The following is a 14,123-nucleotide window of genomic DNA, read 5'->3' on the forward strand; positions in this document are numbered from 1 at the left end:
CTATCTAACATACACCAGTCTCTTTGGCGTGAATATTTTTAGCAGATTTGTTGAGAAACATGGCAATACTGCAAGGATTTTTAAAAGAACTTCACCCATAATTCCATCACTTTTCAATCCTTGAAAACACAACATTAAAATTAAAGCATTTTCAAGGATTTCAAGCATCCATACAGACCCTGCTTTTAGGGTAGCAAGAAAAAAGATAAAAAGATGTCTCATTTACAAACAGATAATGATAAATTTGAAAAAAATGAAAGGCTTCCTGGCGGCTCGCTGGTATGAATTATTGTTGCTAAGTGCCTCCTTTTGCCTCCAAGGGATAGACCATTATAGTATGGAGACATCTCCTTTACACTTCAAAGATCCAAATTCAAAGAGGCCACATTCATAAGGCTACCTACAAAAGAAGGGCTATTTATTCACTAGTTAGTCTGAAGCATTTCTTCTAGAGGAAAGACATCAATACGTGACAGCAGAATCCTGTACATACTGGGTTTGCAATAAATGACCTATAAAAGATAAGGACAGACAGTACAAGAGGCACAACGGAATCACTAATGATTATTTAAATGCAATATTTTGCCCCATTTTATTGCAAATAGTCCAGTAAAATAACTAAACTTATTTTTAAGTCATTTTTTACTCCACTGATCAATAATAATGTTTGTCTAAAAAGTCATTATAATTTTTAAGAATTAATTGCAAGATTGGTAATAACTATTCTTGGGGATGTTTAACGTTTTATGTATTTCATTATTCACAAGTTATTTTCAATAAAATAAGAAAATATTAATTAGAGTAAATAAAAGAATTATATTTTGACAAGGTATATTAATAATCATTAATGAAAAAAATACTCATCATTTCAAGTATGTTTGCTATACTGGTAAACAATGGTATTTGTTTAGAATGTTATCACTATTTTTATGAAATTATTTTAATATTTTATTAATTTTCGACGTATAATTTCTGTTGTGATATGACATATTATCTGACTTATTTAAGTATATATATTTTAAATCAATATCTTAAATAAACATATAATATATAATTGAATAGTAATAACTTTCAGTGGTCAAATATTACACACTGTACCTTTAAACTCATGGTTTTGATATTATAAATGAACACAAATTTAAAAATACAAATTATTTAGTTCACCGCAATATCTACCTTGCCCTTGGGGAGTCTCTCCAAGAGGGTTGACTTCAACTTGAGTGGCGTCGACTTTCAGGAAGAGATCATAGAGCCTCTTAATCTGATCTGCAGCCTGCAAAGTCCGTAGAGGAAAATAATTACCCAATGCTTCGGATCTGAGCAGCCGGCCCGACCTACACCAATTTACTCTCCCGCACAAGCTACAAAACACTGCAGATCACCTTCACTGTCACACTGTCTGATTTGCTTTGGATGAATGTCAGGTACGGATATCAAATTAATCTGACCATTAAGGCAAAAGAAAAAAAAAAAGTAGAGAGTGGTCTTTCATCGAAACTATACTGAGGTGTACTAGTATTTGCACGTTGACGTAATAAGATAAGAATTTTGTTTATTGCCATTTATCAAAACATGGTGAAAATTGTTTACAACGAGATTAGACGTGGCTCTCCATGATATCGGCTCGCTACAGTTTAACTGTACGGGTCAGGTGTATAGACATTTCGTTCTGTGTGCATGGGTACAAAGAATGACAATAAAAGTAAATTCTTCTTCTTCTTAAACATGGAATAAAGAACTTAAAAGATAAAATACAAACACAAAAAGTAAGGATACATAGGCAAATATTTACAAGGTAGTGCTTGGACACTAGTCTATGTTGTCTATGTGCACCAGAACAATAGTACAATGAAAAATATTACTAGCAGCACATTGGTAAAAAAAGAGTCACAAAATATAATATTAATACACATTTAATGCACCATATATATATATATATATATATATATATATATATATATATATATATATATATATATATATATATATATATACTCAAGTTTTAAAAAAAAAAGTCATTTTCTCAAAAGTTAGTACGTCTCTCGTCTTCAAAGTTTTTTTGGTGCTAGCCGGACTTTTGTCAGTGCTTACATATTCAAACTACAGAGCTAACTTCCAACAGTTGAGTCATTTTAATTAGTAATAACATACGTTGTGTTGGATATTCAGTCTGTTCATCCTGGAATTTGATTGGCTGGAGCAAACTGTAGTATTACGTTTTTAGTTTTAGTTTTTTTGTATTACATGGAACAGACTACCAACCACCATCATCATCAATTCCCCCCTACTCCTTTTTTCTTGTCACTATCTACACAACTGCTCATTAAAAGCTAAAATGGCCAAAAACGTACATAAAAAATAAGTATTGTGGAGTGTAGCAGCTACAAGCTATCTAACGCGTGAAATAATCAAAATTAAGTTACTCTCACGTGCAGACAAGCATGCAATCCCTTTCTTAGGGTTGGAAAAAAACAATTAAATGCCAACTCCCTTTCGTTAAAAACAACCTAGGGAAATACCACACGCATGGCACTGCACACAACTGCCAGATGTGACAGTTGACCCTCTGGCAAGCGTGCCTAGTGCGTTGACACTTCACAGCACACATCTGAAAAACTAATAATATCAAATTTGATCAGTCTATAAATAATCCTGCAGCTAGCTGTCTTCAAACACATAATGTACATGCATACGTACAATATACCACATCTGTGAATTTTCATCACACTCGAATATGACTTTCCAAAGACCTCGCTCTGCTGATCACCTGTCTCTGCAGAGGTCCTTTGAAACCCAAATTAGCTGCCATGCGAACGGCCTGGTCGTCCTGTACACCTTCAAATATATCAATGACTTCCTGTGAGAGTTGGAGAACAAGGAGAGAAGAACAAGGTGGGACACTACAAAAAAGGTAACAGCATCTAAAACGCGGAGGTATCGTTTGACAAGGAATGCACCGTCATACTAAACTATAGATGCCATTAGGAGGAATATCATAGTAGAGTGGATATCAGGAAGTAAAAAATAGACGAAGGATAAATAAATGAAAACAATGATCAGAAAAGATTGAATATGGTCTATTCACAAGGATTATGGATATGAAATGAAATGAAATGATCTGCATTTATATAGCGCTTTTCAAGTCAATGACCTCCCAAAGCGCTTTACATTGTGCTTCACATTTCCCAATAGCGGCCATGATCTGTGCAGCCATGTAAGGCTGCTAACCTGCTTATTGGGGGTATTGGGGGTTCAGTGTCTTACCCAAGGACACTTCGGCATGTAACACGGACAAGCCGGGATTCGAACTGGGATCCCTTAATCCTAAAACGATCGCTCTACCTCCTGAGCTACTGCCGCTCAATGTTTTTTGCAGTGCTATCACTGATACCAAACTCACAGAAGTAGTATTAAATTTTCCAGACTATGAGCAGCACCTGATTAAAAGGCGCACCTTTAACAATAATTATTTGATAAAGGTGTTTCCATATATGAGGCGCACCAGACTATAAGTCGGATAAAATTAAAATGACTGTACGCACGAAGATTGCATTTAGAAAATGTAAGGTATTTGTAAAAAACCTATTTCATAAACATAATTACTATGAAATCATGGTTTGTGACTACGATGAATGTATTCATTCATAAATATATATACCACAGCCATATCCCCCAAGTGGGGGGTGGCTAGAGTCATTTCTGACTCTTTTTGGGAGATTGATATAGAGGAGGGGACTCCCAGCCCCCTCGCTGAACCCAACCGAGGTGTTGGGAGTCATTAGGTGACCAAACCCCCCAATTCCAACCCCTAATGCTGAACGCCAAGCAGAGAGGCAACGGGTACATTTCTGATTTTATGTACCTTATTTTTGGCCTGCAGGACGTACTGGAATATAAGGCACACTTTTGGGGTTTTTAGGTGCGCCTTGAGTTCAGAAGCTACGGTACTTCGGATACTTCAAATCTATTAATGAAATTTCTCCCCTAAAACCCAACTCACTGTATTTTGGGGGATTTTTTTTAATAGTTTAGCTGTTTCAGTAATTTATACAACAAAGTGACTTATCAATGAAAAGGTATGCATAGTAAATTGGAAATCAGAATATCAAGGGGTGAACAAACGATGAAATAAAAACTATAATTTATGCAGCTATGGGTCCTAATACTCGCAGTGGTGCTAAAGGGAGGAAAAAAAAGAAGCTTTCTATCCCTCGCCATACGGCAATTTAACTTTACCCTACCTCAAAAGGGATTAATGTCCTATACAGTGGCTCTACTGTACCAATATTGATATAACAGATATCACTCAGGAAAAAAAAACATTTAGGATGTGATGTATGTCAATTAAAAATAAAAATAAAAAATACATTTATTGTCATATAATGTAATTTTGGTACGCTGTGAGTAATCCCTAATGGCATACCTTAAAAATGAGTTCCGGTGTACTGGCTGCAACTTCTTCAATATCCATACCTCCCTGAGGACTTCCAACCATAACAGGACCGTTGCAGGAGCGATCCATTAAAATGGCAAAGTAGGTCTCCCTAGTTATGTCCAAGGCCTCGGCCACCATCACCTAGACACAGATAAAAGGGACAAATTACTTATAAATAACTTTAGATGACCAAAATGACACATTTGGATGCTGAAAATTTGCTGCCTCCTTTGATCGTGACAAACACCACAGTATTTCGCACAGTATTTTGTGTGTTTAGTGTTGAAGTAGTAGTATTAGCAATAGTAGTAGCAGCAGTGAAGAGAAATAATCAATCTAGTAGTAGTAGTGTGAAAACATTATTTTCAGTTAGTCCTATAGTTGAGCATTTAAAAAAAAAAAACCTTGATTGAGTCTTTTTCACTTGTTCAACAAAAAATAATTCCCCATGCATCCCTCTTCTGTTCATTCCTATATCAGCACTGACAGTGAATGCAAGTGCTCGACACTGCATGCTACTTTCTGTTCTGCAGTGCGGTGAGGCCTAAGAGTCGATTCAAGCTTCGCTGGAAAGTTGACAACTCCGCCATGGGTGTCAGAGGATTGGCCAAGCTACGATCGGAAGATAGTCAGTCCTTAGGCAACCTTCAATAGCGAATGTAAAGTTAATCCGGTTATTCGACACAAAAGGCCAAGATTTGTTTTGTCTTGTTCAGATTAAAAGTGGCCCGTTTTCAAAGTTTGACAGTTCAAATAGATATATATTTCACAATTCCGACTGCGAAAACACAGAAGAGGAGGAGCACCCCTGGCCTCAAATCAAAAGCATGTTCCCATTAAAAAGGGTGCCAAATATTATGTACAATATGCAATGTCTCCTTTGTTCCGAGTTTGTGGGCTAGCTTGTTGTTCTGCTGGCAGAGCCTGTTAAAATAAGTATTGGGGCTTTATATGTGCCACATGTGCTTGATTTATTTATTTGATTTATACTTTTTAAAATTTTATTGTTTATTAAAGCACTTGAATTTACATTAATTATAGTAATCTACTTTGAAAATAAAAGTAATTTTGTTGATTAGATGGACTTTGATCATTTGATGATCTGATTGGTTGTTTTAAAAAAAAAATCAATAAATATGACGTCGCTAAAGTTACTCAGTACTTAAGTAATTTTTTACTTTTATTCAAGTAATTATTTTTTTAGCTGTCTACTTTTACTTGTACTTTAGGTATATTGTTCTGAAGTAACAGTACTTTTACTTGAGTAATATTATTGGCTACTCTACTCACCTCTGGCTTTAGTAAGAAAAAAGCATTACTCCTCTTCTTTGGCTCTTCTAATTATCCAAAAACTCGCGTTGTCATATTCTAAGCCCTCAAAATATTTATTCTATGGCCAAAACTCGTGAATTCGTCTTCTGAGTTAAGGCATAGTATAAAAATTTTCCATTGTTTGGCTTCATTGTGCTGTAGGTAGTAAAAAGGGTGTGCTTTTTTTCAACCAAACAATACATTTTTCCCAAAGTGCGATTCAGTTCAAAGACATTTTGTTACTGATTAGAGTGAAAGACTCCATTTGGTGTATTTCTAAATCAGCAACTTCATTTCTAAATCAGCAATGTTAATTTCTGTTGTTATCATCATGAATATCATTGTTATTATTATTATTATTATTATTATTACCATTTTGTAATTATGTAAAGTCAGGTTAAAATAGGCTCAGGCAACCACTACAACATCGGCATTGCATAAGAGTTATTTGCATTTAAAAATCATGGGCAAATTTAAAAAAGTTTCAGATGAATTGATCATGTATTTTAAGAAAACGACAGTATAAATGATTTGTCATGGAAATCCAAATTTGCTAAAACATAATAATGACCCATCACTCATGGGTACTATTTTGGAGATGCCTGCTATAGTGTAATTTGAGGAGAAGCAAAAAAGTTTCAACCTGAATACTTGCATAATACAAATACGAGTATTGTTTAAAAGGGATGTTGGAGTTATGAGAACAAAAAACAACAAATTAAAGGTTTTTAAGGCACCATAGTATCTTCAAAATAGATTTTTCTGTGATTGAGCTTGAAGAAACAAAACAATTGTCTCCACGCAACAAACTTACCGTTTTCACTTTCACTCCATCTTTAGGGGTCTGCTTGGTTGTCAGATTGAAACCCAGCATCTTAGTGGCCAACTCACCAACGTCTGCAGGGCTATGGGAGAGATAATAACACGTTGCCACATATAATATGAAGGACACAAAATGTGTTGAATGTTGATGTGAAATTGTGGACATGAGACTAACAGTGAGTCAGAAAAAAAGATAGCTCCTTTCTAGGGTGCAATATTGTCAATGAACCTCACTTCCATCAACATGCAAGGATTGCTTCTGAAGACTGAGCCGGATTAATACATGAATAAAAAAAAGAAGCAATCGGGTTGCTCTTTTTGAGGAATGCTTTCAAACTTCCTCTCACGTAATGCGGACTAGAGATGCATTCATCACTATTCAAGGTATTCAGTTAAGGTGCATAAAATGTTAAAAGCGTTTAGTAATTTGGAATATAACAACAACATGAACCAACATACATTTTTAACATTTTACAAATACTTATTGAAATTGTGACGGTTAATCAAATACAGAGGTTATCTAAAAAAATACATTAATTTTGATACAAAGTAATGAGAACATGAATACAGCTTTCCCTCAATATTTGCGGTCGTTCTGTTCAAAACCACTAAAATAAGTGACATTCAATGGAGCAGGAATCATACCTATCTATTGTACTGTAATCCCTTCATTTTTCAAGATTAATTGGGCCAGAGCCCCTGGTGACATGTAAAAAAAAATGCAAAGTAGCCCCTTTGCTTTTACTTTTTAACATTCACTCTCAGGTCCCCAGCTTGCAGCACTAATCTAACAGGGATAATGGATCATGGCTGCAACGGTGCTGTTCCTTTTAGGCAGAAAGGAAAAAAGCCACCACGCAAGAGCAAGACACTACTTCTCTTTCGGCCCTCACTCTCAGCAACAGTCAACCGGGGATAATGGATTGCAGCCAAAATGGGCAGTACAGGTTAGGCAGGCCACATTGGCATGAAACAATGACCCAAACCAGGGACAATGCGCTCTTTCGGCCCTTTTTAATTCAAATGCTTTTATATATTTTTTATATGCCGACCTGCTTTTTCTATAGTTCTAATTTAATGCAATTTAAAGTCTAGTGCTCCTTATATATGAAAAGTATATCGCAAAAAGAGTATTTGGGGGAGATGCGCCTTACACTCCGATGAGCCTTGTGCGGAAAATACAGTATATATATATATATATATATATATATATATATATATATATATATATATATATATATATATATATAGGAATACTCACTTTTTAGTTAGATGCACTCCACCTTTCAGGCCACTATCAAACACACCTTTGCCTCTCCCACCAGCCAGAATTTGAGCTTTTAGCACAATTTCTTTGGCATCTGAAACAAAAATAGCAACATATGAAAAAAGCAACAACACAAGAACAACAACAACAAGGGTAAGGAAGACATTTCACAACTTCAGGATTCCTCCGGTATCTTACTGATTGAGGAAAGAAAAAGGAAAAAACAACTATACCAGGTTTACCACTCTGAGTGTCGTATGTGAAGGCTAAGATGCAGCACACATCTCAGGGATCCTGAAATCCTGCTTCTGAGAAACGATACCGCTAAGGATTTTTCTTTTTTTTTAACACATGCTATATATAGAAAATATAACAAAAACAGAAACAAACGTCTCTAAAATCTGAATTTTGGAGAGATAAGAGCTTGATTTAAAGTGACAGTGTGAAATATTTGAACACTAGATGCTGCTGTATTGTTTAACTAAAAATGTGTGCTTCAAAGCACAAGGAAAAATAAAAACTATGGAGACTTAAAGTGAAAAAACGGCAATATTTTGCCTCTCATTTTTTCGCCAATCACTTTGTAAAGAAGAAAAAAAAGAAATAAAAAGATACAAAAAAGGGGGAAAAGAAGAGGAAAGGGCAAAAAGAGAAAAATAAAGCAAGAAAAAAAAATTCCCACTAGGAGGCACTAAATAATACACCTTGTCCCTCTAATCATTATTTTGTTTGTCAGTTACCACGATAAGAACTAGATATTGTCATGAGCACTGAAAAAGTGCATATAATTATTGGTGTGTTTATGATGTGACAATGTGTGTCTTCTTAACATTACATAAAGGATCCAATACTGAATGGCGCAACTGTCTTGGCCAGGAAAAAAAAAGATCATTCATTCTCAACAAGTGGCATTTTCTTAGCTCTAGATCATTCGCATAACACGCATGTGTTTGCCTGGAGAGGGATGGGCGCCACAAGGCTGTACTTACCCAAGACACACCACAGGAAATAGTGCCCCTACGACCTTAGTGGTTAAGGGATCCAACTAATTAGTAACTATATAATGAATAAAATTAATTATATAAAAGCAGATGCATAGAGGAGGAAACTAAATGAGGCAAATTTTAGTCCGATTACAGTACACGTGAAGCAAATCTAAAAAGGCTTACTATACATTAAAATATGTACAGTGCACTTTGCGTGTGCCGTTCAGAAAGGTAACATATTTTAGTTAAGATTGTGATTAGGATGTTTGTTTGCGGATTGGTTAGGTCACTCTGAGTATTATATTCAAGTAACTATCGTTTTTGATTTCCATCGAGCTAAACTGACATTGTATTTGTCCGTCTGATAACTATCAGCCCAATAACTACAGTTCTACAGTTCGTAATTACTATATATACATATATGTACATAAATCTATGCTGTACAGTATGCTGGTGAGTTCTCACTTACATTAAGAGTGACCATTCTCAATTGAATGCAATTATACAAGTGTGACTCATTTAAAAATGTCTACCCTCTGATGTGACTTCTACCTGACAAGAACTAAAAATTCCCTATAATACTCAGGTGTCTCTTCAACATTCATCTTACGATAGCCCCGTTTAAATGGAGTCGGTACTCGTGAAGAAAGATGGTTGCAGGCAAGGTTATTATTATCCAAGTGGACAAGTTCAGCCATTGACAAGAGGCTCTCGTCGTGTTGAAAAAAAAATGGGGAAAAAAAAGGACTGGACAGCTAGATGGACACATTGACCCTCGAGGCAAGAAACAAGCACATCCTATGTCAGTGGAGGAAGGAGAACATGAAGATACAACTTGGGAAAGTCACGCAGGCCTAAAAAAACATATTTCCTGCAGAGAGAGCAAGGAAGGGGAAAGAACGGCAGAGAAAATAGTCTTTGACAGTATGGCAGGGATTAAACTAACACTGCATTAGTGAGGCCCCGTTTTTCCATTCAGGAGCTTAAAAAAGAATAAAAAAGGTGCACTAGTACACAAAAGGGTTTTGAAAGTATTCATAAATGAATAAATCTGGTAATTAAAACTCCGACTTGGTATAATGAAAGAGTTCAAAGTCAGATGAGGATTTTGTCTAGGGGCATAATCAGCACCTGGATGACAGAAATATTGAGCACTAATCAGGGGGCGGAATAGTAATAAGTAAAAAAAAAATGGTGTTGCATGGCCTGTTTTCTATCATCATGTAGAAAAAACTACAGTAAATCCCCGGGTTACGACATTAATCCACTCTGAGGTGAGGATTGCAAAGTGAAATTGTTGTTTTGCAGGCATAGATAGAATGTATAGCTAATGTGTTCTGAACCCCTGCTACCCCAGATAAAAACATTAAAACAAGAAAATAGTATACGATAAGTACTACTTCTGTCATATAAGTGTACAGGGTGAAATAACATAATAAAGAAATATATCCGTAAATCATAGATAGATAGATAGATACTTTATTCATCCCCGTAGGGAAATTCACACTTCCAGCAGTCTACCCCGTTGTTTATTAACAGATTAACATGATGCCCTATTGTAGCAGAGTGGATGATGTCACGCCAGTCCAAAAGTTCGACATCCCTGTGGCAGATGGAAAACTTTTCTTTGTGAAAATCCAGGGATACACCACCTCGTGTTAGCAAGTCCGCCTCCTCTCCGATTCCCCCCGGCTTTCGTGTCTCTGTTTAGCGGCGTTGAAGCCGGATAGCTCCGGGTAGCTCCACGTTAGCGGCCGGAATGCTAAACGTGAGCCACGTTTCCGCAAAACACAGCAACTGCGCTCCCTGTGCGCTTCGATGTTTTCCACCAGCACTCGATGATCTTATTTGGTCGTGAGTTTGCATTTACCATGATTACGGATGGTACAGAAGACTTATAACGCCACTAGCCGCTTAGCTAGCTCCGGCTCTTCTTCCACGATAGGCCCCTTCATCATGCCGGCACAAGAATTCTTCAGGGCAAGGAGTTGAAATTCCTTGAATACACGCACTTTTTGTGCGCTAAAACCCATGTCCCGTAGGATAGAAGTAATCCATAGTGTAGTTGTCAAAACGGGAAGAAAAAAACACCGAAGATAGGAGCAGACAATAAAACAATAGGGCAGCTGCTGGAAAAGGCAGCCGCTCGTGGCAGCGCCGCTTTGATTAATTAAATGAAAAACAAAATTTGATTCACCTCTAAGGTTTCGTGACTTGAGCTGGTACAATTGAATAAGTGGGTGGATGTAGACGGGGGGAGAGATGGCGGGTTAATAATGAAACAGATTTTTAAAACCATTTCTGAGGATTGTCATGCCCTTAGAAGATTTCCTTGCTTTCTTCCTCATCTTTAATAATATTCCCGATGGCTGATGGTAAAAATGTGGGTGTGTTCATTAAATTTCTTGCAAAGCGTAAGCTTTGTTTCCGTGGTCATGATGTTTTTTGCTTCTCCCTTTAGCATTGCAAAAAATACAGTACCAAAATAGAATAATTTATTGCTATTGTCGTATAGTGGATGAAATGCCTTAAAGAGGTGGCAAAAAGCGTCTGATTCCACACTGTAAAGTCGTTGTATCTCAGGGGCCTATTGCAAAGCAAAAAGCTATTGCAGGTACTAATAAGTAAAATACTCTTCAGATGAAATTTGCCGATTTGTTTTATACCTAAAGTGATTAAATATTTCGTACCATGTTAAATGTTTATCATCACGATGGTGCCACAAGGACCAGGAAATTTAACAGATTGTGTTAAATGTTAAAACGTCCTCTGAGAGGCTTATTTAAGAGCAGTGGTAAAAGTAGCGTCACCTTTTGGAAGTCCAGCTTTTTCCTTATTTTCACCATTTGGGCCCTGCGAGAAACTTTTTTTCACAATGCTCCCAGTGGCACGTGAAACAAAAGATAAAACTAATTCTGCTCTGTCGTTGCAATAATCTGTTGACCTGTGGAATTTGTATATATTTTTCTTTTGTTCTTTTTTTTTTTTTTTACAAACTACTCATGTATGATATTTTGATTAAGATGACCATGTCAATTGACATGTATTCCTGAGCATTGTATAAATGACTGGTTCTACCGAGGCATTCAAAACATTTCACTTTTCACCAAAATAAGTATTGTATGTTTAGGAGCTAAGTACTATTTGTTTCCATACTTTCTCTTTTACATCAAGCTTTCATGCAAAATTTCGATTTCACTCCTGCTCGGAAAAATATGTTTTGGGATTTAAACAGGATTAAAACAAGTGTACCTAATTATTTGGACTAAAAGGCGAACAAGAAAAGAAAAAACAACAACAACAACAACAAAAAACGAAAAATTGCGAGAAGTTTGAAAGTAGATAGACCAGAAAAAAATTGAAATGGAAAGTTACAATGATGTACAGACACATACATTACCGATTAAAGGGACAGTGTGTACTATTTAGTGCCTCCGAGTGGTACAAAAAATGTTTCTATTAAAAAAATAAAAATAAACAAAAAAACATTGATTTGAATGAGACACAAAAACATGAATTGTCATACCAATGTTAATTTTTATGCAAAAAAAAAATCATAGGTTACGAAGATTGTATTTCTTTTACATAGTGAAATACATACCTAGTAGTTTCTGCCATGTTGTTCTGACATCTAGGAGCTACGCAGTGATCATTTGGCACTGGTTTTCCTTACGAATGGAATGCAGTGCCCTCTCTAACGGTCACATATTACACACTGGGGCTAAGCAAAATGAATTAAGTCATTTTAAAGGTGAAACTAGATCTCACAATGTTAGTTTATGGTCAATGCAAAAACAAAAAAAATATATATTCAGATTTGTTTTGATGCAACACTAGCTCTTGAAATACTTTGTATTTCTTTTACAGCCAGGAATCCCTACCTATTAGTTCCTGCAATGATTGTCTGGCATCTAAGTGTTACGCAGTGAACATTCAACACTGATTTTCCATCACAATAGACTACAGTGCCCTCTGGGTGTCAAATATTACACACGCTTTAAAGAATGAATCAATATATTTTAAAGGTGAAACCAAATCTCACAATGTCAGTTTATGATCTATAAAACATTTTTTTGTTTCATTTTCAGTTTTTTATGCAACACTAGCTCTTAAAGTACCTCATTTTCTACACTATAAGGTGCAACTAAAAGCCTTCAATTTTTTCAGAAGCTTATCATGCGCCTTATAATACGGTTCAGCTTATATATGGATCGATTTGCAACAGGTCTCGCAAATATGAATAGCATACGCCGACTCCATTTTCCCCGTAAAAGAAGTAGTGCGCAGTGAATGCTGGCATATATATACACCGGCGTTTCTTTTAGCTGAAGTTATTTCTAGATAAAGGAGGTGGGTTATTCTTTTAGCATTCACAGGCTCGTATAGGCTAAGGAGAGGTAAAACAAAGCCTGCAATTGCCTGAAAAAGATGAGAATCATAAGTGAGGTTTGTCTACAGCCTAGTGAACGTTGAGGGCTTAATACTGTTGACTGATCCATCCGACTGTTTTGCTACTGTAGCGCATTGTAGTCTGGTCTGCCCGATGTGTGGAAAATATGTAACAAAAGACTATTTTGGGGGGCTGCACCTTATAGTGCAGAACATACCGTAGTTTCTCTTTCATGCGCCGTTTATGTAAAAACACCTTGCACAAAAATATTTTTAAAGCTCCTCATTATCTAGTGCAGCTTATTGTCTAAAAAAAATGTAGTTTTACTCAAAACTAAAAGCTGAAAAAAAACATTGTCCTCTGTCCGAAAACTTAGTGTCAGAGGCAAAAACTAGCCTGCTGAAATATAGCGTTGTCTTTCACAATAATTTTGTAACTTTGTTATACAAGACACAAATTAAATTTATACTCTGGCATAACTTATATATGTTTGATTTGTCTATGTTTTGCTTGTTTTAATGTAGAATATAAACACATTTCTATAATATTTTGACTTCAGTGAAATTTAATTTACAAAGAAATGTAACTCCCCCATCGAGAAAGAGAACTTATTCGTAAATTGAGAACTCCCTGAACACAGAAAAAGTCAAACTTCTCAGTCTAAGGTCCTCATTCTTGTGTCCATCTGTTCCTTAGGCATGGCCCCGGGATGTTTTCCTTTCCGTTGTTAAAGGAGGAATGGACCAATATATAAAGGGGTAGAGAAAACTTATCTCAAAATATCTGAACACTGGAGGGGCTTAAGAGGGGTGAATCAGATGTCTGACGGGGCTGAAGCAATCTTTAGCCTCCTAGCTCTTTAATGAGGCTAACTCAGTGAAGTGCTACTGTAAGTGTTGGTTCCCCTAGAGT

The 14,123-nt window shown here is 36.1% G+C and overlaps 1 protein-coding gene across 1 annotated transcript in view; it reads right to left on the reverse strand.

Moving 5' to 3' along the window:
• The window catches only part of suclg2 (succinate-CoA ligase GDP-forming subunit beta), a 104,327-nt gene that overhangs the window by 61,069 nt on the left and 29,135 nt on the right, over positions 1 to 14,123 (reverse strand). Inside the window, exons 3-7 of the mRNA XM_088337222.1 lie at positions 7,830 to 7,929; positions 6,561 to 6,651; positions 4,424 to 4,576; positions 2,768 to 2,857; positions 1,177 to 1,273 (exon numbers count right to left, since the gene is read on the reverse strand). Of these exons, the coding sequence (XP_088193348.1) occupies positions 1,177 to 1,273; positions 2,768 to 2,857; positions 4,424 to 4,576; positions 6,561 to 6,651; positions 7,830 to 7,929 (531 nt within the window). The remainder of the gene's footprint in view (positions 1 to 1,176; positions 1,274 to 2,767; positions 2,858 to 4,423; positions 4,577 to 6,560; positions 6,652 to 7,829; positions 7,930 to 14,123) is intronic.

This window comes from Urocampus carinirostris, chromosome 6 (genome assembly GCF_059441175.1).
Source record: "Urocampus carinirostris isolate Australia breed hairy pipefish chromosome 6, RoL_Ucar_1.0, whole genome shotgun sequence".
Lineage (NCBI taxonomy): Eukaryota > Metazoa > Chordata > Actinopteri > Syngnathiformes > Syngnathidae > Urocampus > Urocampus carinirostris.